The sequence below is a fragment of the Peromyscus leucopus genome, chromosome 4 (genome assembly GCF_004664715.2).
Source record: "Peromyscus leucopus breed LL Stock chromosome 4, UCI_PerLeu_2.1, whole genome shotgun sequence".
Classification (NCBI taxonomy): Eukaryota; Metazoa; Chordata; class Mammalia; order Rodentia; family Cricetidae; genus Peromyscus; species Peromyscus leucopus.
Genome location: NC_051066.1, coordinates 111,433,661 through 111,460,864, shown reverse-complemented (window position 1 = coordinate 111,460,864; position 27,204 = coordinate 111,433,661). Strand labels below are relative to the sequence as shown.

Here is a 27,204-nt window from a genome sequence, read left to right as displayed (position 1 = left end):
TCACACACCTTTAATTCGAGCACTCAGAAGGCAGAGGCAGAGATCTGTCTGAATATCTATAAATTCAAAGCCATGCTGGGCTACTTGAGATTAATCCAGTCTAAAAGAAACAGAGTGAGGCAGTGGTGGCACACACTTTTAATCCTAGCACTTGAGATCTCATGCCTTGGCTACCAGTATTTGAAAGCATACACACCATTAATCTCAGCACTAAGAAGGTTGAGATAGGAAGTGAAATGGCTGGGCAGAGAAAGGCATATAAAGGCGTGAGGAGACAGGAACTAGAGTGTCTTTTGGCTGAGGACTCAGAGGCATTCAGTCAGAGGATTCAAGGAGTTGGTGAGGTGAGAAGTGGATGTGGCTTGTTTCCTCTGATCTTTCAGCATTTACTCCAATATCTGGCTCCAGATTTTTATTATAAGACCATTTAGGATTTGTGCAACATATATGTGTATGTATGTGTTGTATATGTGTGTATGTATGTATGTTTTATGTGTGTATATGTATATGTTTTATATATATATGTGTGTGTATATGTATGTGTTATATGTGTATGTGTTGTATGTATGCATACATGTGTATATGTATGTGTGTATGTGTGTATATGTATGTGTCCATATATCTATTACATGTATGTGTGTGTGTGTGTATACATGTACATGCCACAGCACATATACGGAAGTCAGAGGAAATTTGTGGGAGTTGGTTCTCTTCTTCCACCATGTAGCTTCTGGGGATCAAACACAGGTTATCAGGGTCAATGGCAAGCACCTTTACCCATGGAGCCATCTTACCAGCCTAGGAGTGGACAGTTTGGAGTTACAGATCAAACAGTAGTATTTTTGAATTTTGACTACTTTTATGGTTTATATCATAGCAACTCACCTTTTTTCAAGTACAAGGAGCCCTAGATGATATAGAAGCAAATGGGAGTTGCTCTGTTCAAATAAAACTTCACTTACAAAAAGAGAGTGTTGTTAGCTCAGTTTGGCCCCAGGCTTAACTTTCTCAAATCCTATACTAAATCTTATTTCTCTTGTCTAGCCACAGACACATCCCAACAGTCCTGCTCACCTACATGGGATCTTGGGTTTCTTGTACAAGACTGGCCTCACCACTATATAAGATGGTGTCATTTCTTATACCTTAAAAGTACCCTGAGCTCACTTCCCTTCCCTTCCCAGGAGCTTTCCCAAGTCCCTGCTGTTCATTACATCATGGCATCTCAAAAAACAAATAAACAAACTGATTTTGATTTCTTAACCTGTCTCCTTCTGAAGCTCCAATGTCATTCTGATCAGGGATTTGAACCCGAGACTCCACTGATGTTGTCTTAACAAAGCTAGTGACCTTTGTGTCGTTAGATTCAGTTGTCAATTTCTGGCCTTCATCTTACTTGGAACTGTGAGCAACAACGGCACAGTTGATTTCACCCCTGAAATATATATATATATATTTTACCTGACTTCCAATGACACACATTTATGGTTGTTGTCTTGCTGGCTGTTCCTTCTCAGCTTCCTTTAGTTCTCACTCTAACATAATGTTGGAGTGTTCATGACTCTGAGGTTGGCTATCTTCTCCTTCTAGGGTCACTTTCCAATTGATCCTTCACCCAGCTTCATTAAGTTCCATGATAATTTGTACTGCTATTAATTAACTAATGCCTTTGAGAAGTGTATATGCCACATTTGGTGCTCAGCCGCAGGCCCACATCCCGAACCCCCACTCAGCATCTTCACATGGATTTTTCATAATCTCAAACTGAACAGGACCTAAACTGAACCTCTGACATAGTGAGGGAGGCTTCTTTCTTTCCTGACACTCAAGACAAAATTCTAACAACATCTTTGATTTCTTTCTCTGATATAGAACATGGTTCATAAGTATCCGCTGTTGGCTTTTGCTTTAAATTATGGAGATTTAGACCCCCTTCCATTTCCTCTTAAATTTCTCCTTCACTCAAATAACTGGTAATTCACTTAAAATACCCCAGAGTTTGTTAAATGATCTGCTTTTTCCCATTGTTGTCTTCTCCCTGCCCCCTAGCCCATTGCTGAACAAACGCTAAGTCAGATCATATCTGAACTCAGTTCAGAACTCCTCGATGGCTTCCAATTCACTCACCAGAACAGTCCGAGTCCTTCCTGCTCCTGAGTTCTCTCAGCCTTGCTGTCTCAGTTCCTGCTGCAGGTACCCTGTGCTGTTTCACGACATACCAGACACTCTCTTGCTGGAGGATTTTATATTTTATGTTTGTCTATCTGGAATATTCTATCTCTAAATATATTTCTAACCTATTCCTTCAGATGCTTCAAATCTTTGTGGAGGTAGCACCTACTCATAAATATTACAGGAATCAACAGCCTTGGAGGCCATTGAGTATAAACTACTCCTTCAGGTTGACTTTGGACCCCAACCCACATTTCCCTGGTAACACTAGAAAGAGAAGCTCTTCCTCAGGATTGAAATTACTCTGTGAGAAGGCTGAGGTATTGAGACTTCTTTGAGGTCCATTAAGAAAAAGTAACTTCTTCTCCCTAGTCAAAACAGAACCCAAGCTCTATCTCTCAGCTTAAGTGGAGATCTGACATTTTAAACTCCCCAGAACATTATATGCTAAGCTTGCCTCCTCTTAACGGTTAATGCATCTGGGTCTGTCAATCACCTGGCCGAAGTCCACACCCTAAGAAGAGAGGATTATCACTCCGATGAGGTAACATCCCCTTCTTTCCCATAAGCCCCTCTGCTGGTGCAGACCAGTACAGTGCTCCCACCACAGTCTTTGCACTTTTCTGAGACCTAACCATGAAAATATAGAACCTTTTCTTTTCTTTCTTTCTTAAAAAATATTTTATTTTATGTGTATGGGTGTTTGTATGTATGCCTGTGTACCACTGATGTGCCAGGCACCTGAGGAGTCCAGAACAGGGTGTTGGATGTCTTGGAACTAGAATTACAGGTGGTTGTGAACCACCATGTGGGTGCTGGGAAATGAACCCAGGTCCTCTGCAACCAGTGCTTGTATCCACTGAGCCATCTTTCCAGTCCCATCCTTATTCTTCTTCCTGTCTCATTGTTTGAATACTTGCTAAAAAAAAAAAAAATCAAGCATGCTTCCCTGGCACTCTGGGCTTTTTTGCTCTTTTTCTGAAGCCAAGCTCTCCTTGGTATGTTTTCTGACTCCATTGCAAATGAAATGACCATCTCTCTCCTTCAGGATTTCAACTCATCTATAATGTTAAATTTCTCTCAAACTCTATAAAATCCTTCTCAAGCCTTCTTCTGAGTCAGTTTTAAACATTTTTTTTTTATTAAGAAGGTTGAGAACCTAAAAAGGAAACCACTGTTTCCTAGGTAATAGAGATGTCTGGTGGGACCAATCTACATAATATCTACTTTCCCATACTCCCAATCTCTACTTTGCTTGTGTTGACCTCACTTTTCACTTCCTTATTCTTTTATTTTGTTGATTGTCTCTCCCTCACTGGAACTCATGTTCCATATGGCAAAGGGTCTTTGTTTTGTTTTCTGCTATATCCTCAATAACAAGAACAGAGCTTGGGACGTGGTGCAGAGCTTAATACAATTGTAAGTCAATGGGTGAGTGATTCCAGCACCTTCCTGTTACCGATGAAAAACACACACATTGTCAAGGGGGTTCAAGGCTCATATCTAATGTTGGGAGAGTGGGGCTGAGAATTCAGATCTGTAGACTCCTTAAGTGATTTCTTCCTTTTTATGTGTTCCTTCTTGTATTCCTAATTTCAGGACTTATTAATATAGATTCTGTCCCCTGCTTATTTCTTTTCTACAGTAAGCAAAAGTGGCCTCCATGCTGGACAAATATTTCACTTACAATGGTCTTGTTTTCTCCAGCAACACAGCACCCTGCATATGTCTCCTCAGCAATAGTTCCACTGCTCATTTTGCATTTGTCTAATTGATGGGTAGAATTTTGAAAGGTGACCTTGCAGAACACTGAGCAGTGTTTGTGTTCTTCTTGACTTTTGGATTTGCCCTGCCTACATCATACTCTGTGCCCCCTCCACCCCAGCTTTAATTTTCCTTACATGCACAGAAATAGAGATTAGAGGCATCCAAAAGATTTTCTCTCATGTAATTCTCTCTCTCGCCCCAGTTTATGGAGATACCTGATTAAGAATATTATCTTATTGGAGGCACAAATAAGTAATTATTAAGAAACTCTTATAAAGTTTCCACAGTGGTTATTAAGGAGCCTCGATGACTCCATTTCTTGAAAAGAGTCATCTAAAGGGCCGTATTTCTTAGGTATCCCAAAGACTCTGGGAGATGTTTGCAAGTTAGAGAATGCACACATGTGCTGAAGAATGTCGATTTGGCTCTGCTAAGTAAGATGATAGACTCTCCCCATTGTGCGCAGAGGTCAAGACCTGAGATTCTATTCAGCACAATGTTTTTCTTCCTTAATATGAATCTAGACTGAAAAGCTGCCAACAGAAGTCCCCAAATCACATCCAGTTCATAGTTGTATTTGTTTGTCTAACATGATATGTGAAAACAACTGGTTTCTATATTTAACATTCTATCCGGATTCTCTGGCTGCTTTTGGAGCTAAACTCAGAGGTCAGACAGTACTAGAGTGCAATGCCCAGCTCTGCAGGATGCAAATCTCCTGGGAGCTTGTTAGACATGCAAATACTCAGAGTCTATCCCAGACCTGCTGGGTGGCACTGTGTACCCAGTCTTTTAATAAGCCTCTGTGATGATTCTGGCCACAGTCAAGTTTTGTACCTACTGGTTCACAATTGGTAGAAGCTGAAGAGCAGCTGTGTTCTGATGAGAATGGCCTAAGCAGATTGTCAGGAGGCTCCCATCCCCCAGTCTTCTCTGCCTTACTTCTGTGCTGTGTAGTTATTAACAACTTAATAAGGACCTGCACCGATTTAAGTCCACAACCTGAATGTAACCTATGCAGTCTCTGAGAATGAATGACTGTCCTTGTGGCTGAGGTTGTTACAGCAGTAAACTGATGGATGAACAGGGATGCTGAGTATTACAGCACCTCTTAATGGTAGAGAATCCCAAGGAAGACTGGATCAAAACTTGGAGAACTAAAGGCTCTTCCAGACTACTAGAAAAAGTCAGAGGGAAAGTGTGTGTCCAGAGGTGATGCAGAAAATAGAACAAGGAGGTGTGATAGTTGTGTCTGAGTGACCTTCAAGTCCAAAGTCTACATTAGAGCAGAAGAGATTGGAGCAAAGAAGACAGATAGTGATGACCAATGAACATTTGCTTCTGAATGAGGCTGGTGACTGGCATTGTGGGGGGTTTCAAGGAAGATGTAGTCGTAGTGAGATGTCTAAAAACTACAGTGTACTCCCTAGAGATGTCTTCAGTGCCCAGGCTTTTACTCAGATGATGAAACAGCCACATTTATTGTAGAGTTTATTTATTCTTGTCATCCTTTGTTTTCATTTTCTTAATGGATACCCCCAACCTTGCAGAAGATTGTGAATGCAGGAGTCAAAGTCAGGAGGAAAGGAACAGGACATTCACTATGTCTCCTGAAGCTCCTCAGAGTGGTCAGGGATCTCAGGGAGGTGAGATGCAGTCCTCAGGTGCCAAGTGATAGCAAACACAATATGACCACTGGCCTTCTGGAGAGCAGGGATGTATAGAGAACAGTATGACTTACATTCCTATTTCTCAGACACATTGAACTCCCAGAGGGGAGCTGATTGTTAGGGCATAGGAAGGCTGATGAGTCAGGCTGTGTGAGGAAGATATGATTGTTGTTTAACGTGTAAGAGACACTATGTTCTTAGTCCAAGCACAGAGGGAAGTTGGAAGACAGTTTCCTTTGCATGTCTGTCTCTCAAAGGATTCAACTTTCTTAAGGACTAAATTAAAAATTTGGTTTCAGCCAGGCATAGTGGCACACAACCTTAGCTCTAGCATTTCTGTGGCTGTGCAGGATAACTATGAGTTTGAGGGCAGTCTGGGCTACAGAGAAAATTCAAGGTTTGAGGTCAGACTGGCCCATATAGTATAACTCTGTCTCAAAAACAAACAAGCAAAAACAAACAAATAAGAAAACAACTAACTTCAACAAGTCTGGAATTATATCTAGGCTAGTGTTTCAAGTTAGCAGATTCCCTCAGAGATTGGCCTTCCCTGGCTGGCTCATTAAGAGACAAGCTCCTTCTCCTCCCCTTACTCTGTCAGGCCTCCTGCTTTATCCTTCTGTACTCAACTTTATCTGGCACAAAGCATGTCATGTTCACAACTTCATTGGGATGTAGCTGGTAAGTTTTCCTAGAGTAGCAGAGGCAATGGCCTTGTTCATAGCTGAAGCCCTAACATTGGAAGTGTGTCTGGCACAGGAAAGACACACTTCCTGCAGATTCATGTTGAAGGATAGCACAAGTTGACGTCTACTTGCGAACAAAGTCTGACAGCTTTCAACTTTCAGAGGAGCCCGGGTTCCACTGTGCATCCTATATCATGACTGTTAGGTCTCAAACCCTGGGCAGATGGCTGAAGTGACTTATTTAACATATCAAAGCAGACCTGGCAACCAGGTTCTCCCAGCATCCCTCAGTCCTTACCTGTTACAGGGTATTGCCAGCATACCCCACACTCTATCCCAACTCTCCAGCCCAGGGTTGGGCTGCCCTTCCTTGTATAATCCAGACATTTTGATTATCCGCCCCTTTTACCTTTTGCTCTCTTGGCTGCTGCTCTTGGTTCACCTCTAATCTCCCTCCCCCACACTCCTCATATGACTCAGGGTCAGGTCCACTCTGGACTCTCCCAGATGTCTCTGCTCTGGGCTATGTTCTCCCTTTTATCTGCAATAAACTTTCTCCTCCACCTTACCTAGGAGCAGTCATGTCCTTTCCTTTTTATTTCTTTTTTTTCATTCAATGGCACACCCTTTCCTTCAGGGTTAGTGCTATGCAAGACACCTGAGACTAGATACAAGATATGATGGACTCAGAAAACATTGACAGCTAGAAATATGGAAAATGTGCTTTAGAAGGAAAATGGTATCTGCAAATTTTGAATTTCTGACTGTTGCAGTTTCACTGGCTGGGGGTGGGGGTAATTCTATAGAAATTTATATCCAGAGAATGTAAAATATACTATATAACATCATTAATTATGCCAAGAGCTTCAAGTATCTGCTGAAAAGCAAAACAAAACAACTTTTGCAGATACCATACTGTTGAGGACCATAATGGGATTAGAAATTTAAATCTATGGGAAATTGGTATGTGGGAACCATAGAGAGGAAGAAACTGAACATTTTAAAAATATAACTGCACAAAGGCTTAGAGCAACCGAAGATATAGAGATTAGTACGCAACATAAATAGGTCTATATTCAGTCTCTGCGAAGACCTGCCTGAATGTATCATTTATTAATGTCTTAACTAGAAATATAATGAATATCAAGGCTGGCCATTTTAGAAAGGGGAATGTAGATGTATTGGGGGAGATACATTTTATGAGGGTTTATGAACGCTTAGCATTTGTTTGTCTGCGGTCAACCGTTTTCCACCAACTCATTCAATACTGAGAAATGGGGCTGTGAAACTCAGTGAGTTAACAGCAGGACTCTAAAATCAGGAGGAAAGCAGGGCGAGTATGAAGCCAGAGGGGCAGAGTTCCCTGCCCTGTATTCTCTCCAAGTGTAAATTATACTCTGTTGTTACGACGAGTAAACAGATTAGGTTTTAACACACTTGGAAAACATAGTTTTCAACACCCCAGAGGATAACATCTGGTTGGTATTTTATTCACTCTGTTGTAAGGACTGAAGTTGATGTTACAGAAATGATCAGAAATAAACCCCTGCCAAAAATGATTAATAGATGACAGAACAGGCCAACACGTTTGGCCATAACTCCTATAATTTTCAGAGCACTAAAGACCGGACAATTATAGACCACAAGGCCCTGACAACACACCCTGACCAGGAGCGACTGTGTAGCTGTGATCTGTGAGGATATACCAATGATATATAGACCCCTCAGTGTTCTTAGATTCATGTTCTTAACCCTTGAAGGAAATTGAAAGTCACTAGTGTTCTGTAATACAAAATATAAATATGGATTGGGGTGGAGACCGTCTTTAAAATGTGTTCGTTTCAGTCCTTTCCAAATGGTCATTTTAGAATAGCAGTTCTCAACCTGTGGGTCATGATTCCTTTGGGGGTCACATATAGATATCCTGAATATCACATACTTACAATTCTTAACAGTTTTAAAATTACAGTTATGAAGTAGCAATGAAATCATTTTATGGTTGGGGGCCACCACAACATGAGGAATTGTATTAAAGGGTTCGTAGTGTTAGGAAGATTGAGAGCCACTGCTCTAGAGGAAGTATCATACTCAAGTCCAGGGAGTTTTAGAATGTAGAGCTTCTTGTCCAATATGTAGTCTCGCTCTTTCTGTGTATGTCTGTAGTGGGTAGCCATTCCAGCTTGGTCTGGAATGTTCCAACCCCCATTGAGGCTTCGGTAACTATCACGCCTACAAGGCGGGGCCAAGGGAGGACCCTGAAGACTGGAGATGAGAATGTGCCATGCTCTCTTCCTGCTTGGACCCTGGACACTAGAGGTGGACTGAGGAGAGTTCTCCAGAGAACACCGCTGGAATGCGCTGCATCTTCCCCAGAACCCTCAACCTACCTATCCCTTCATTTGTAGGTTACACCATTAAATAAATCTCCCTTTTAACTACGTGGAGTGGCCTTAATAATTTCATCAATATACATCTGGAAGGCCATTTTTTAAAAGTAGAACAGTCATTAGTTACTAAGGGAAAACCTGTTTTAAAGTCATCATTCTAGTCTATAGCTGAATAAATACTTACTATTTAAATTTTTATGTAAAATGTATTTCTTATTTCACATATTAATTAAATAACTACTACACAACTGCTGGCAATCTGTGTGGTGTTCAGGAGAAACCAGTTTACAAATGTGTTGAAGTTGAACATCCTCAGGTGGAGAGTTAAAAATGGCATTGAAATCAGAAATAGTGACGGGATCAAAGTTAAGATGGAAGGAAGGATGTTCATTCACCAGGTGAAATGAAATGTGGTTTTATCTACATTTTGTTTTGCAAAGGAATTTTATCTAATGTTCTATTCCTAATGAAAACAATCTCTATCACTGAACATAGATGCTTATTATTGAAACATGTTTTAAATACATGGATACTTGGCAGCTGAATTATTTTTAGATGGATGTTTAACCCAAACTAAATATTAAACAAATGAAAGCCTCCCACATGTGTTAAACACTATTGCTAGAAATCAGATGGGGACAACAGCTTTTGGTGTCCCCACTTACCATACCTTGGCGACTTCCTCTTGGAAAGCCACAAGATTCAAGTGAGAGATGTTCACCAGGTCAGGCCCATACACCACTGTTATCATACGCTGCTCCAAGTGCCCGATGTTCCCAACATCCAGAAGTTCACGTAACTTGGGGTCCTGGATGAGAAATTTGAAAAAGAGTAGAATATAAGGAAAGATTCTAAAGTGATCGCATACCTTTAAATGAACTCGAAGTAGAACCACCTTTTCCTAAGAGGAACTTGTATAAATGAAAGTATTCCATTCTTCAATGACTAGAGAGGTGGAGCACTTGCCAAAGAGCAGTGGGGAAAGACTTCCCAGGGCAAGACCCGTGGTTTTCAGTGAAGTGCTCTTTCTGTCATATAGTCATCCTGCAACACATCTGTGTGTGTTAGAATTCTCCTTTTACTTCCTCCCATCATCTCATGAGTTACACATTGAAATGGGAAATTTTATCTTTTTCCATTCGTGGCCATGTTAAAACAAAACTTTTTTTTTTTTGGTTTTTCAAGACAGGGTTTCTCTGAGTAGTTTTGGTGCCTGTCCTGGATCTTGCTCTGTAGACCAGGCTGGCCTCAAACTCACAGAGATCCGACTGGCTTTGCCTCCCATATGCTGGGATTAAAGGCTTGCACCACTACCACCCAGCAAACAAAAAGGAAATTTTTACAGAATAAAAATGTTCATGCCTGCTACAGTCTAAACAATCAAATAGCCTCTAGAAGCATATGAGTTGGTGCTATGGGAAAGTGGTGCAAAGTTTGGGGGTGAAGGTGGGGTGCTTTGCTAGAGTCTTCTGATCACTGAGGGTATCCCTGTGAAGGCAACATTGAGTCCTGTACCTTTCTTCTTCCTCTCCTTTAGTCCTTCCAGCTCATGGGATTTGGGTTTGCTATATGTCTGCTTCTGTGAGATGCCGTCCTCTCATTTCACCTACTAGATGCCCAGTAGTAATAGGTCTTCCCACTCATAGACTGGAACCCTCAAACATGAGCTGACATAAAAGCCTTTTGTCCATATAAACTGATTGTCTCTGGTATTTGTTACAAAGACAGAAAGTTACCTGTGGCAGAAACATGGCCAAGTCTCCTGCCATGGTCCTTCCTCTGCATTGAGTACAGATGTAAAGAAACAGGGTGTTAGCACCAACACTGCCAACGATAGTTTAAGTCCCTCACTCAGTGTGTTCTGGGATTTGGACATAGGGGATGCCTGCCATCTTTTTCTGAGCAAGCCTCATTCTTTGGGAACACTATGAGTCAGTATCCCTGGGAGATACGGCTTTGTTTTTGCCCTCCCCCCCTTTTTTTTTCTGGGAAAGGGAAGTTTCCAAACTCACAGAACTCAAAATAAAACTGAAAATAGGGCTTAGTCAACTTGGCTGCCTTTATTTTCCTCCCATAGGACAGGCCCTGTAGGACTTTTCAGTCCATGCAGAAAATTAGCATCAAATCAATCACTTAGCAAATTTGCTGCCAGCTTCTGAGCAAGGACCATGCTTGCATTTCTATTTATTTAGCAAAACACCAGGCCAACAGGGCCTGATTACTGAGGCTGGATATTCTGGCCTCCTTCTGGGGGTTTTCTAAAACATTACAAAGAAGGAATGATTTTTAAAAAAAGAATAAAAACAAACAAAACCTTTCCAGCTAAGTTACTTACTTGGTATCATTAATTCTCACTTCACTTAATAAAACTTTCTCCTGTGTGGCTGCACAGAGAGGCACACTTTCGGGTTAGCTATAGAGAAATAAACCTCATTTCCAAGCTTGCCCAGTAGAGCTGAAGATTTGATTCCCTGACAGGATGAGAGCTTATCAAGCCAAGTATAGCCTCCTGGAAAGACGAGCTGCTTCCCTCAAAGTATCAATTCCATAACCCACAGAAAAGGAGAGGGATAGAGTCAAATCATTCCCAAATGAAGTTTGCAAAGTGGGGGATTTCAGCACTATAGAATCATCAGAAAATTAGAAGAGAATGATTAAGCAAAATAAACAAAGACACCGGTTGTTCTGGGAAATGATTAATTACATCATAGTTTTCAAACACCATAGAGGCAAATTTGAGAGTTGAGTGTGTTGATCAATACTTGTATACTTGAGGAGAAGAACAGTTCTCAGAAACCAACTAAAACTTGCATAATTCTCATGGGCAGTCAAAACACATTTGCTTACTTACTAAATAGTTCTGAGTTAAGGATTTCTACTTCCAGGATTGCAGGGAATAGGTGTGGGGGTTGGAGGTTCATGTGACTTATCACTGAAATAAAGGAACTAGAGGCATGTAAACTGTCTCCAAAGGAAGTGCCTAAATAGAGAATAATGATCAAAGAACTTCCTAGAATTCCATTATGAATGATATTACTACTAGATATAGTCAGCAAGAATTTAGAAGCAACACATCATCTTTGTAAGTTTTACTATTAACGACTGTTGAAACATTAAAAGTCCCTTGGTCTTTCTGCAATTGGAGTCAGTGTCTGGGCTGGGGTGGATGGAGCAGACTGTGAAAAGAGAAGCAAGAACTGTTCACATTTCTAACATAAATTTTTAAATGATTTTTGAAAATGAACTAGTGGAGCAATTGGATTAGAGATATATTTATCAATAGAAATTCTAAATCTTTAAAATCATGTAGTTCAGGATAAAAAATAAGACATGTTTAAAAATATCTAACAAGAAAGTTGTGTCCTAACATTGATTTATTTTATTTTGGAGTGTGATATTTTAAACTACACTTTACTTTCTCTTATACCATTGCTCATTTTAATCCCCCCTGTACTAATAATGTGTCTCATATGAGACATATTAACATGTGAGGCGTATGCTGATGAAGATGCCTGTCTCTTCAAGTATCACAGGCTATCCCCAGCAGCTTTAGACCATCAGACTGTGCAAAGGAACAACCCGGGAACACCTACTGCATTGGCTTGAGGATCTCACAGAGGAAAAGAACTTCAGTGAACACAGAGGTCTAAAATTTTGTTACTTCTAGGCTAGAGTACTGTAGGTGTGGAAAAATGAGTGGTTGTATTCTAAAAACAAACATGCAAAATCAAAATTGTAATAAGGACAAATTCCTGCTGATGGTTTGTCTGAATTATTTTTGTTCCGTGTCTTTTCTCCTAAGAAACTTTACGTGAATCTCAATTCTTGATAAGTTCCCACAGACAGTTAAACTACTCAGGTTCTAGAGCACTGAAACACATGATATGGAGCCTGTAGATGGTTTTATGGAGAAACAAACAATTCCTCAACTCTTAATACTGTTTAACTTTTCCAAAAATATTAAAGGATATAGGGAAAACTAAGAGATGAGGTGAGCTTGGAATTTTACATTTTCACCTATTATTCAAGTCTTACTTTCTACAGAGAGAACCCCTAGGTTATCACTATTCCTATAAGAATTATGAAGCAGACGTGGTCTGGCTACACAAGTCAACTTTTTCTCAATCAGCAGGACTTGTGATTAAATTACTTCATGCTCATCCTAAAAAAAGTAGAGTTTTGTTCTTGGTGAGGTCTATTAGTTATTAACATTCCCTGGTAATAGGCTGTCAAAGAAATAAAGACTGTTCCACACCTAAGAAAGGTGGACTCAAGTATGACACAATTATGTAATTATATAATTTAGAATGTCAGAGACAGATGGAAAATTATACGTAAGGTTTTTTTTTTTTTTAAAGAATATTAAATGCCAGTTTAGATCTTAACTGGTTAATCTGACTTTTATAGAAAAGTCATTTTATTTATATGTCAGGCTCTTGCAAAACAATGCATCTCCTCAGAATACTTAGGTATCAGAAATTTTTTTGTTTGGTACAGAAAAATATACCTTACCCATTTGTTTTTTATTGTCATCAAATACATCTTTATCAGATTTTAGGCTTATTCAACACTTTTTATATGAAGGAAATTCTGTTCTCGGCACTTAATACAATGTTCTCAATCTGAATTATGGCTATCCATCATTCATAAGAAAGGTTAGACATGTGAAAGTCTTTTGGTCAATACCGGTGTAATAATTGTAAATAGAAAGACATATTCCTTGATATAGTTAAATGAGATTGATATAAAAACCGTGTGCATGGTTCAGTTGGCAGAAAAATAAAAGAGCACCTACCAGTCACCTTCCAAAAGTGATGTTTTAAGTCAGTTTATTAAAAATACAAAATAATCCATATAGTAAATCAAAATAGGAAAGAAAATATGAGCTAATGACACCAATTACCTTTCTAGGATAAATGAAAGCTAAAGAATCACCTTCAGTAGCCTTTAGACAGTCACCCTTACTGAAAGTATAAGAACACAAAGTATATAGATTTTTAAAATTTAATGAGAAAAGTAGTTAGCAACCTCCTTTTCTTGTCAGTATTTATAGCTAATATGTTACTCATGTTACAAACTACCCCAATCCTTTCTGCCTCCTTAGACATCTATAAACTCCCAACTGTGCTGTGGGATGTTCTGTATGTCCTGTGGGAACCCGTTCTCAGGTTCCTCGTGGCCTTACCCAGCAGGTCCGCATAGAGGATGATTAGGACCATGGGCCTGAGTGCAGGTGTCTGAGATGGTCTGCACATGGCTGTGCTGGGGGATGGTCTGTATGGGAAATGTGTTGCTCTGATTGGTCAATAAATAAAACCTGATTGGCCGTGGCTAGGCAGGAAGTATAGACGGGACTAATAGAGAGGAGAAATAAAAGAACAGGAAGGCAGAAGGAGTCACTGCCAGCCACCCGCCAGGAAAAGCAGCATGTGAAAATGCCGGTAAGCCACGAGACACGTGGCAAGAAAATGGATTAATTTAAGATATAAGAACAGTTAGCAAGAAGCCTGCCATGGCCATACAGTTTGTAAGCAAAATAAGTCTCTGTGTTTACTTGGTTGGGTCTGAGCGCCTATGGGACTGGCGGGTGACAAAGATTTGTCCTGACTGTGGGCAAGGCAGGAAAACTCTAGCTACACAAATGCCATCAAAATTCTCCTTTTTTTAAACTTTGATTTTTAGATTTATTTATTTTGTATATGAGTGTTTTGCCTGCATGTGAATGTACACTGTATGCATGCCCAGTGCCCTCAAAGACCAAAAGAGGGCATCAGATCTCCCCTGGAACTACAGTTAAAGGTGGTTGTGACCCACCACGTGGTTGCTGGGAATTAAACCTGTCCTCTGCAAGAGCAGCAAATGTTCTTAACCTCGGAGTCATCTCCCCACCAAGGCCAGCAAAACTGCTGCAGAACAACATAAAAGCCCCTAGGCTGGAGGGGCAGAGGTGTACACACAGTAGGCGGCTCGGAGTTCTGTGTTACATCATGTTTGAGTCTCCTGTAGAGAGAGGGAAATACATCACCATTTCCCTCAACCTGCAAGGAAGCCAGTCTACTTGGTAATTTTCAGTAACCACATGGTTTCTGTGAGTTTGTCTCATCTCCCCGACAGGTAAGGTTTTTTGTTTGTTTGACTGTTTATTGTTTGTTTGGTTTTGTTTTACTGGTCATTTTTGTTCTCTTTCATCTCCATTTTATTTATCTATTTTTGCAGAAACATCTGCTTTCTTTCATGGCACTCTGTGGTAGTTGTATATTGACAAGAGAGCTTCTAGAAAATGATAACACACTCAAAAGCCTAACATATTTCTAAAGGAGGTCTGAAAATTCCTTAATAATGAGTTTTTGTTTGTTTGTTTGTTTTTGGCTTGGTGTTCAACCTGCCCACACATACACACTAAAGACTGTACTGACCCATTGTCGCTCGACTTGGTTTATTGAGCCTATAATAGTTGACTGGGTCCAGACCCAGAGAACTACAGGGAGCAGTTTCCTACGAGGGCATCTGTCTCAGCTAGCTGGGAACTGCAACTCTAACCAACAGCAAGTCAGACTGGATGCCCAGCAGAAAAGGACAGCTTATAAAGATAGAACATCCCCAGTTCCTGCCGACTCCTTCATGCAAATTAGGGATTTAAACTGCAACAGAATATTCTTTCTTGACTGGCCAATGATGAAAGGGGCCTGGTGGCTCATCTTGTAATCCTACTACCTGCTCAGATAGAAGCTGAGTCGGGAGGATCACAAGTTCAAAGCTGCCTGAGCAAGTCAGTGAGCCCTGTTTTTGACAGCAAAAACAGACAAAAAAAGACTGGGCATGTATCTTCATGGCACACCTATTCTCTAGAATTCATGAAGCTTTAGGTTTGAATTCCAGTACAGATGTGGGAGGCAGGTTGGCAAACGGGAATAAGAAGAATTGGTGATTCAAGTTTGTGATCCTGTGCAGTGTAGGGTCCTGATGGTCACCATCTGATATCAACTGCAGTCAACTCATCATTAGCTTTGACCTATAGGATCAGGATGGTGGCCTCTCTTTCCATTTGTTTAGGATGTGTTCACAGACATGTTTTTAACTCTAGGGTTGCATGGAAGCCCCAAGTCTCTGATTATGTCCTTGTGTGGATTTCCTGTGAAACTGGCAATTGGGTATGATCCCTTGGGGGCCTTTGCATCTTTTTATGGTTCTCGTCTGTCACTCAGTGAAGAAGGCAGCAGATTCTGCACTCACTCTGTTGGGCATTTGGCTCTATTTAAAGCAATGTGGTTGTGTGAATGTTTGTTAACCATCCCATGCTTCAGTATTTTCATCTGTGAATTGAAGTTGGCAGCAATATTCCATTTAAAATCCTGTCAGAGCAAATACATAAGCCTTCAGGAGAGCAGCTGAGAAGTAAATCACAGCTTGAAAATAAAAGCCAGAATGACCCAAGCACTGAACAGCTTAACCTCATAAGAACCAGAACATTCTGCTGTGTGACTTACAAAGTTTTCATTTCCATTTGTGTTTATGCTTACATGGGTCATGTATAATGGACTGACTATATTTTATAATTATATATTTGAATTTAGTATTTCTCTTAATTCACTCTTTTATCTGAAGCATTGTGTAGAGTGCTAAAGGATAAACCATTTCTAGAACTTCTCAATTTCCAGCTCCTTTATTCAACTGGTTTTAAAAAGAAGGCAACATGATTTCTGAACTTCAGCTTAGTTTCCACATGAGGCAGATACTCAGGACAATGCCAGAGATGAACAACATTATCACAGTGACTAAACTGAAGGTGTGAGGCCTAAAGGATCCCATGTTCTTAAGGAATTAAAGTGTGTGTGTGTGTGTGTGTGTGTGTGTGTGTGTGAGACACACACACACACACACACACACACACACAGAGAGAGAGAGAGAGAGAGAGAGAGAGAGAGAGAGAGAATGCACGTACACACAAACACACCCTGACATGATTACTGTCATGAAAAATAGGGAAATAAATGTTGGCTGCTACTTATCTTTTTTTCTCATTAAAACCCTAAATGCTTTTAGGAGTTAACAAAGAAGCTTTCCTATTGATTCACTACAAGTAATTGAAGGGGTATGGATTAAATGGGTAATTTGTCTTTGAGTGTCTGAGTAGATGCACATACTTGCTGAAAGTCTAGACATGTATCTCAAAATTAAATGTATTTTGACTCTCAGGGGTTTTTTTTCTTTAATTTTACTTATATCTGTTTTCTATTATCTCTGCTAATACATAAATATCGATATGTTATTCCTTTAGAATCCCAGGGATATAAACCCCCCTAATTCAAAGTCTTGAGGAGATTTGATATCTACTTTCACAAGGAGTAACTACTAACACCTAAATAAGTCCTGGCTTAACTATGCCTTTTTGTGTCTGTGCTTCTCATTGGCAGTAAGAACCTATCTTCAAAAACCCATTATACCTATTCATCAAAGCACATTATGCATGAAGACCAGAGTTGTAATCTCTATGACCTTCAGTTTCAATGAGGGAAAAAACATCTTGAGAGTTCTGTGATTGGGTCTATTCAATGAGACCTGAGGTTAATGATATCTCTATGCTGTAAAGGCATCACCAGCATTCTCAGCACAGTTCTGCACAGGGAATAGAAAAAGAGTTTACAGAGCACGAAGCTCTCTTAATTCTACAAAAAAAAAGGATGATCACAAACAGTACTGCTCCCAGGACCTTATTAGTCAGGTCTTTACATTTTACTTGTTACTTTAACTGATGAGCTGTTTGTACATTTGTTCTCACATCTCTGCTGTGTTTACACAGTTTTTTTTCTTCCTACTTTCTCAGTCATTTTTTTTTGTCTCTCTCATCAAAAATTTTGCCATGATATTTTGTTAATCTGTTGCAAATCAGGAAGCCAAATGTTCTTATGTCTTCCTGAGAAGATGACATTCAGTACCTGGTATATTTTGAGATAGGACATAATGTTACCTCTTTTCATATCCAGGGAATTTTAACCATCCTACTTGTCAAGGGCTGATTGAAAATTTTCTATTTCTTGACTTTATTTATTGGTTTATCTATATACATACTATATGGCTAAACCACGGCAAGTACTATGTTGGGTGGTCTAGAAATTGGTGTACCTGAGACTGCATATGCCCTCTTTGTTTTAACTACTTCAACTCAATACCCTTATATGGAACACAGTTTAGGACAAATAGAATTTACAAGACTGAGAGACTAGTTCCCAGTTTGAATCCACTCTGGTGATTCTGCAGTATTGCTGGGTAATTTCAACAATTAAGTACACAAATTGGATCGCACTAGGCTGGGAATGAATACCTTCCTGTGGTTTGTTAGCAATTGCCTAACAATAGTCTTTCAGAAATAAAAATAAAGCAAAACATCAAACATTCAAAACACAATATTCAAACAAGCCAGCAAGTTAAAGCCCCACACTCTACCATAGAACATTTATGGATGCCTGTGAGATAAACAGTCAATCTCAAGCCACCCAATGACATAGCTAAACTTGGAGCTAAAAAGACATTAGCAGTAGCCCACTATTACATGCTATCTAACTCTACATCTGTAAGAGGAACAACAAACCTCAAGATCATAGATAATCATAGCTTTTAATAAAATAATTACAAAGTGATACATTTTGAGGCATCTTAAATATAATTCATCTGGTTGCAAGTTTATACTCTTTAATGTATAATAATGTCCGAGGTTAACAATGAGGGAATTCTGTAAACATTTAACAATTACCTGTTGTGAACTAGTACAAACTGGCTCTAACACTTCATTACTTGTACCCAAAGGCAGCCTATGAAAGCAAAAAAGGGGAAAGTCTATGCTACTGGGAACATGGCCCAATTTCAATTTGAACACGCTACCTTGAATGTCTAGGTGCCCATTCTTCTGTTTTTGCCTGAAGAAGAATGCTTGAGATTGGCTTCCTGTCATAGATTGCTGTTGCATTCTCTGAACTATGTAGGAGGACCTCACTGAGCATTCCCCAGAACGGTCCCACTGGGCAAATCCAACTCTCTGGGCTCCATCCCAGTAGAGTTAGAGCTGATCCAATATAAAGGGAACATAATTAGTGCATCTCACTCCAAAGCAGAACTGCTGCTTTCTTTCCGTGAAGGAATGGCTTTCTCTAGGGACATTCTCCTGGGGCCCAGTGCACAGTCACCACTCATTCACTGAACAGATGTTTATCAAGCCCCTACTGTTTATGTGGTGTTGTGCTCGCTGATGGAGTTATATTAATGAATAAAACCAGAGAACCTCATCTTAGTGATGCTTACAGTCTAGTGAGGAAATAGGTATTAAAAAAGCAAAACAACAATAACAAACCCAAGGGATCTAAGCACTTGGAGGCAAAGGCAGAAGGATTGCTAGTGTGAGGCCAGCCTGGGGTATGTAGTGAGACCCAGTCCTCAACAACCACAAAATAACTAAAAAGACAATACAAGACCAAAGAGCCTCCTAACTAAATGTAAGAGAGTGCAGTTCAGGAATCTAACAATGTTAATGAAATGGAGAGGGGAATCTCTCTAGATACATTTCTTACTTTTCTTTGTATTGGAGACAGGGTTGCATCCATAGCCCTGACTGGTCTGGAACTCGGTCTGGAACTCACTCTGTAGACCAGGATGGCCTGGAACTCACAGAGATCCCCCTGTTTCTACCTGTGCCTCCTGAGTTCTGGAATTAAGGATATGTCTAAGGCCACCAAGCCTTAGACTCCCTAGAGGCATTTTGATTAACTGAATTGTGTTAATAGATAAAGTAGTTATAGTTAGAAGCATTGCAGACAAGGGGTGAGCATCATATGCAAATGCAACTTATTCCTCCTCCCTGTGACTGAAGGAAGGATATCAAGTTTGAAAAGTTTGAAAGTTAGGGGAGAAGTCTGGGTGAAATAAAACAGGAAAGATAAATAGGGTGCCAAACTGTGTGTATATATATATTTATTTATTTATTTATTTATTTTAGTGTTCTCAAACAGACTGTCATGTAGCTCAGGCTGGTCTAAAATTTATATGTAGCCCAGACTGGCCTTGAACCCCCAACCTCTGCCTCCTGAATTCTTGAAGTACAGTCGCACCTCTACCTCATGTGCAGCATTGTAATAGCAGAACCTAGTAGCTTAGACCAGGGGTACAGTGGTAAGATGTACAGATTTGAGAGCTAGGTAAGACAAATCAGCATGACTTGACATTGGTATTGAGGTTCAAAAGATAGTGGTGCCCTTAGTATTCTGAGGTTCTGAATTGCCCAACCAAGATGGTGCTATTAGGAGTGACAGGGATGCCAGGAGGAAGTCCAGGCTTGGGGAAGTAGAGGTTATGATGCTGTGTTTAAATTCTGACACTCTAAGCCTGAAGAGGTTCAGAAGCTATACCTATATTCAGAACAAGAGTCCAGTTGGAAAAGATTTTTCGTACCAGTGATAGCTACAGAAAACAAAGCCCCCAATCTCAGTTTGATAAACAGGTTTCTAAACACAGTCCAAGAAACCTATAGTGCAAAAACATTAAGGAGATTTGTCACATCTTTTTCTCTTTCATGGGTTTCAGGTCATTATATTTTCATCTCACATTTTCTCCCTTGATTCTCAGGCTAAAACCATTTTATATTTATCAAAACGTGTCTACATAGGAAGGCCTAATGAAGTATGGCCCTCTAAAGAATAGCTTCTAACAAATTCAAAGAGAGGTGACAATATTTTGGATAAGTCTCCCCAGAAGATAGATGTTAAAGATTTCTGTGCATTGTATTCAGCGGCAAACGGGGACATTGCAGAAACAAGGCACTTTATTAAAAACATTGATTTCTAAGGCTATTGTGTTTTATGTAGGTGGTTTTGAATAGTGATGTAGAACTATAAAAGCACCTTCGAAATATGATACATCAGACGCTGCTATATGTATAACAAAAGAACTATAAATCACTGACTTATGAATTAGATATTCTCAAATCCAAGTGATTTGCAAATTTCTTAAATATTCAAGGCAACACATATGAAACAGAAATAATTTAAGTGCAGAGGATGGCATTGTAAGTAGCTTTAAGAAGTTATGCTTATAAAGAATTTTAAGTTATAATATGTATGGTGTAAGCAAAATTAATAAAGCTTTGCTGGGTGGGAAAGCTTTAAGCCCTCTAGGGAAAAAGCAGGTAGAGATCTAAAGAGGTGATGTGTGTTGGCCAGCTGGTAATTTGAACAGAAGTATCTGGAACACTTCAGAGTTGATGGATCCACAGTACTCAGTACACTTACAGAACTTGTAACATCAATTGCTTCTGGGATATATAAGTCAGTGGGTAACCAGATCTTCTGGTCAAAAGCCCTGGATATCCACCAGGGTCATAAGAGATAAGAGGACTTTAGGATCTAGCAACACAAGCCAGGAGAAGGTGAAACCTGAAAGCCTTAAAGGACTTGAGCTGAGGAAGGAATTGGCAGTCATGTCTCACAACCTTGTCCATTCAGTGAAGAGCCAGGACAAGGCCTTGAGAACTATTGTCTTGCAAACTTACTTTTGTGGTTTTTATGTATTTATTATTATCATTATTAGTGTGTGTGTGTGTGTGTGTGTGTGTGTGTGTGTGTGTGTGTGTGTGTGTGTGTAAATGATTTCCTTGGTGTGCAGGTGTGCAGGTAGAAGCCAGAGGATAGCTCTGAACAGCAGGCTTTCTCCAGCCACCTGTACTTGGGTTTCAAGGCTCCTTCAAACTCAGGTTGCTAGACTTGTGCCAGCATAGCGACTTTACTTGATGAGCCATCTTGCTGGCCCACTTTTGTGTTTTATATCACAGAATTTTGAGAAAATGTTCATTGAAGTACCCTTCACTCTGAGAACTGACTCACAAGTGAATGTTCTGGAGCTCTACAAATACCATAAGCATACTCCTTTCAACCTGCTCCACTCACAGTTGTCATCGTTCATTCAACAAACCACGTCTTCACCACCTTCAAGGTTCTAAGCATCTGGTAATGGAAACAAAGGCACAGCCGTGACTGTGCAAGTGGTTTTGGAACCTGCAGCAGCTGCCTAATTGTGCTGAAGGGAGTAGAAAAGGCGAAGGAATAAAGCTGACGGGTTTTCAACAGAAAAACAGGAGCTTGAGGTGAACGCACCGCTTAGCAGTCCTTGCACAGTGCCAAGGGGATGGCCTGGAGACACTACTATAGAGCACCGAGTCACTGATACTCCTGTTCACAGAGGTGATGGAACTCCATAAACTGTATTTGGCCTAAAAAGTCTTTGGTAACCATAGGCCTCCTGAAGAATTTGGTTTTATGAATTTAAGAGTACAAACAAGTGTGACTGACTGGTGTTTTTGGAACTAAGAAACTAGAAATTTTTGCTGGTTTGCTTGAGATGGGGAAGAGGTCTTAGATAACTCCATGTTGGTGTCTAACTGGATATGCAGTCAAGGCTGGCCTTAACCTCCTCAATCGTTTTGTCTCCATTCCCCTAATGCAAGGCTTACAAACACACACTGACATGCTTCACATTTCCTTTTTGTTATTGTTATTTTTAAATTAAAAGTGAAATGGAGGGTTCTAACATTTTAAAATAATGATCCACTCTGACTCGCCAACTTCATGCATCTAAATGCACTGGCTATAGTTGTACTTGAGATCTAGTATGCATCCCAATGGTCCATGTGTCTAAGGTGTGGCACTCAGACTGTGGTGTTTCTTGAAGCGATGGAACTTTTAAGAGGTAGAGCCTAGGAGAAGGAAGTTAGGTCACCAGGTAGGGATGTGCCTTTGAAGGGAATTTGGGACTCTGTTCCTATCTCACTCTTCTTCCTGAGAGCATCAGATAAGCATCACCCCCAATCTTCTTCCTCCAGGACTTATTGCCTTACCATAGCCCCAAGCATCAGAGATAATGGATCATGTCAGTCTTGTAAGCCACGAGGGACAATAACCCTCTATCTTCTAAAGCTGTGTAAACTTCATCCATCAGGCACTTCTTAGTGATGGAAAGCTAAGACAGCAGTGGTTAAGATTCTAAATGATAGTTTTGCTGATGATATTAATTTATTTTAAATCTTAACTTTCAGTAATACCCATGCTTAATCTTATCAAAAGTACAGTATTTATTTCTCGTATTTGATAAGTAAGAATTAGATAAAACAATACCTAATGCTGCCATTTTAGTTTCTCAGGTGCATAATTTGGCAGCTTCTGAACACATGGGCTTCTAAATTAAAACAGAATCTTACATTCAGATTGAGCTTGGTGCATAAACATATATAGGTGCCAATATCTTTCCTAGTCATGCTTTGTTCTTGCCTTCCATAAATAATAGTAAGAATAAATTGTGGTGGTATTCTATTTGTACTGAAATGTGATTTTAATTGTATGTTAATAAATAAAGCTGCCTGGGGGTCAGAGCTATTAGAGTCATAGAGCGTGGCGGTGGTGGTGCACACCTTTAATCCCATAGATCTCTGTGTGTTCAGGGATACAGCCAGCATTGGAGACATACGCCTTTAAGACCTAGAGGGCTGTACTCACAGGCAGTGATGGGGCAGTCATGTGTTTGGGTTTACAACCAATGAGAAGGCAGAACAAAAAGACTATGAAAAGACATACACACAGGAAATAGGTCTCTTTTGGGGAGCTAGGAGCACCGCAGGAGGAAGGGTGAGATTTTAGCTCTCAGCTCTGACCTCTCGGCTTTCTCTTTTACATTGGTTCTGTATTTCTTATTTAATAAGACGGTTGGTTACATCTACATCAAATAACAGTAAAAGTCGAGGTATTGATTTCTTTAAGAGTGTGGGATGCTGGGATGCTTTTCTAGAAAGTTTAGAAAGAAATCATGGTACATTTCTTAGATGTTTAACCACTGACTTCAGGTTTTTCTTTAAAATGAAGAAATTGAAATTAAAATCCATTTACTTATGATAAACTTACCCCTATCATAGTAAATATGGATTCCTACCTCACACTGTATACAAAAATTAACTCATAATGTGTAATGGACCTAAATGTAGGAGCTAAAACCGTAAAGACATTAGGCAACTGTGAACAGAGAGGGAGAACAAGGAATAGGAGACCATGATAAATGAAGACCACATGAGAACAGGAAGAAGCAAAGTGCTAGAGAGGTCCACAGAAACCTACAAAGATACCCCCACAGTAGACTGCTGGCAATGGTCGAGAGACAGCCTGAACTGACCTACTCTGGTGATAGGATGGCCAAACACCCAAATTGTCGTGCTAGAAATCCCATCCAATGACTGAGGGAACTGGATGTAGAGATCCATGGCCAGGCCCCAGGTGGAGCTCCAGGAGTCCAATTGGCAAGAAAGAGGGGGGTTTGTATGAGCGAGAATTATTGAAACCAAGGTTGGATAAAGCACACGGACAAACAGCCAAACGAATGGAAACACATGAACTATGAACCAATAGCTGAGGAGTCCTCAACTGGATCAGGCCCTCTGGATAAATAAGACATTTGATTAGCTTGATCTGCTTGGGAGGCATCCAGGCAGTGGGACCAGGTCCTGTGCTCAGTGCATGAGCTGGCTGTTTGAAACCTGGGGCTTTGCAGGGACACTTGGCTCAGCCTGGGAGGAGGGGACCTGCCTGGACTGAATCTACCAGGTTGAACTCAATCCCCAGGGGAGTCTTTGCCCTGGAGGAGATGGGAATGGGGGGGTGGGTTGGGGGGAAGGCAGGCGCGGTGGGAGGGGGGAGAACAAGGGAATCTGTGGCCGATATGTAAAATTAAATTTAATTATAAAATAAAAAAAATTAAACCTTCAAGGACTTGAATCAGGCAACCATTTTTCTCACTCTAAGAGCAACAACAACAAGTAATAAATTAGATTTCATTAACTGTATAAATATTGGGCTGGGAAGATATAGCCTAGTAGTAGGACATCAGTCAATCTAGTAATGAATACAGCACTGCAGAGCAACAACAACTCTATCAAGAAAAACAAACCAACAAAATGGGAGAAAGCACTTGTCCATTCTGTCTAAGAGACCTGCCAAGTATATTACTGGTCAGAATGTCAAGTGGTGTGGCCGTTGGAAGAGTGTGAAAGTCCTTGAGATAGTAAACATTGTCATACATGACATTGCAATTTCATTCCCAGGTATACACCCAGAAGAAGTAGACAAGTGCCATGAGTTATCAACAACTTTACAAAATTCAGCATCAGGGCTCTTTATAATAGTCAAATGTTGAAAAAGCCAGACATGATGGCTTAAACGCTTTATCCCAGTGGATCACCCAGAATTTGATGCTAACATGGACTATTGTGCCTGTATACAGTGAAAGATCTTTTCTCCAAAGTAAATAAATAAAGTTTGAAATAATACAAGTGCCCATTCATTGATAGATAAACAAAATGCAGCATAAATATGAAATAGAATATCATTTGTCAATCAAAGTAATGAAGTACTGATACATACTAGCATAGAGAAAACATGAAAACATCATGCTCTGTAAAGGAGGCCAAATATGAAAGACCATATGTAATATGATCCCATTTATATGAAATTTCTGGAATAGTCTAATCTTTTTCTTTCTGTTAAGCATGTTTTACATAGACAGACCTCAAACTAATCATGCAGCCAAGAATAGCCTTAAATTCCTGATCCCCCTGTCTCTACCTACTAAGTGCTTGGATCACCAGCATGTATCATCATTACTAGCTTAGAATTGTACATTTAATAGAGACTGAAAGGTAAACAGTTGCTAGGGAGAAAAGAAGGTTTTCTTGCATATGGAGTTTCGTTTTGGAGTAATAAAAATATTCTAAAATTAGTGATGTGTATAAATGTGTATACCAAAATAAGGAATATGCAAAAATCATTGAATTGCACACTTTTCAAAGGCTAATTTGCTAGTGTTTAGATAAATGTCGATTTTTAGGAATGTGCGCACCCTGACAAGAGTTACTTCAGAATATGTTCATGAACCACAGGGTCTGAAAGTGATTGGATTTATTTGGCCTAATGGTAATGGTGAATTGAAGGAAAAGAAGAGGTAGTAACCATGGAGGCAGTCATCATCTATAACAAACGCAGCTGGTGAGAGGACTTTTAATTCTCAATTCTCTATAGCTGTTAGATACCGTTCTATTTCATCCCAATAGTGGGGGAATCTCCACACTTTCAATCTCATTCTGATGTCCTACCTCACAAATGAAAATTCTTGAGCCAAGTCTATGTCACCTTTGGACATGGATAGCTATAATATAAATCTATCAGAAATCAGCTCAAGCCCAGCCAACAACATTGGTTTTTCTATACTCATCTACTTGCTCTGAGGATGAATGCAAGGGAGCAGAGGTCAAAGGTTGGAAGAGAACTATACTTCCAGTTCAGTTAACTTTTTGTTTATTTCAGTAGGAAATTTTAAAAAGGGCATTTAACTTCTTCTTAGCAAAAATAAATAAAAAAATAAAATAAAAAAATATCAGGAATGCTACTGGGAGGGTTACTTTGGAAGTAGGATTAAAAATTGAGGATCTAAAACACCCTAATTGTCATGCTAGAAACCCCATCCAATGACTGAGGGAACTGGATGCAGAGATCCATGGCCAGGCCCAGGGTGGAGCTCCAGGAGTCCAATAGGCGAGAAAGAGGAGGGTTTATATGAGTGAGAATTGTTGAGACCAAGGTTGGATAAAGCACAGGGACAAATAGCCAAATGAATGGAAACACATGAACTGAGGGGCCCCCAACTGGATCAGGCCCTCTGAAAGGGTGAGACAGTTGATTGGCTTGATCTGCTTGGGAGGCATCCAGGCAGTGGGACCAGGTCCTGTGCTCAGTGCATGAGCTGGCTGTTTGAAACCTGGGGCTTATGCAGGGATGCTTGGCTCAGTCTGGGAGGAAGGGACTGGACCTGCCTGGATTGAGTCTACCAGGTTGATCTCAATCCTCTGGGGAGTCTTTGCCCTGGAGGAGATGGGAATGGGGGGTGGCCTGGGGGGAAGGGGAGAGGGGTGGGAGTGGGGAGAACAAGGGAATCCGTGGCTGATATGTAGAATTAAATTATATTGTAAAGTAAAATAAAATAAAATAAAATAATAAAAAAATTGAGCATCTATAATGATATATCTCAAAACATTTCAGGACTAATAGTACCAAATTACACAGGCCATCACTGCTGGGCAATTGATCATTGTTACAGTCCTCTGATTATTGTAATGTAATTATTGAAGCCATTCAAATGATAGAAACTGCAGTTAAAATAAAGCTTTGTTTCGAATACAAATAATGACCTCTAATACTTTTATTTTTCACTCTTGAGTGTTTGTTTATTTATTCAGGAAATACTTGAGCTTCTGCACTAGGCATATGGCTATGCCAATGGCCTCCCATTTGGTGTTTTGTTTTGGTTTACAAAATGCATTTGTGAAACTGTTTATGAAAGGCATTAGCATCGTGTGGGGAGAAACCATCACTTTACAAATCCAATTGTAACTATTTAAACATTTGGAAATATTTTCTCATTCCTTGTTAACAGACGCCACATGACAAT

At 40.0% G+C, this 27,204-nt stretch overlaps 1 protein-coding gene across 2 annotated transcripts in view; it reads right to left on the bottom strand.

Annotated features, from left to right (window-relative positions):
• Positions 1 to 27,204, bottom strand: part of Plcb1 (phospholipase C beta 1) — a 701,254-nt gene that overhangs the window by 245,608 nt on the left and 428,442 nt on the right. For both annotated transcript variants that reach the window (XM_028884530.2, XM_028884531.2), the window contains exon 4: positions 9,353 to 9,490. In XM_028884530.2, coding sequence (XP_028740363.1) covers positions 9,353 to 9,490 — 138 coding nt within the window. The remainder of the gene's footprint in view (positions 1 to 9,352; positions 9,491 to 27,204) is intronic.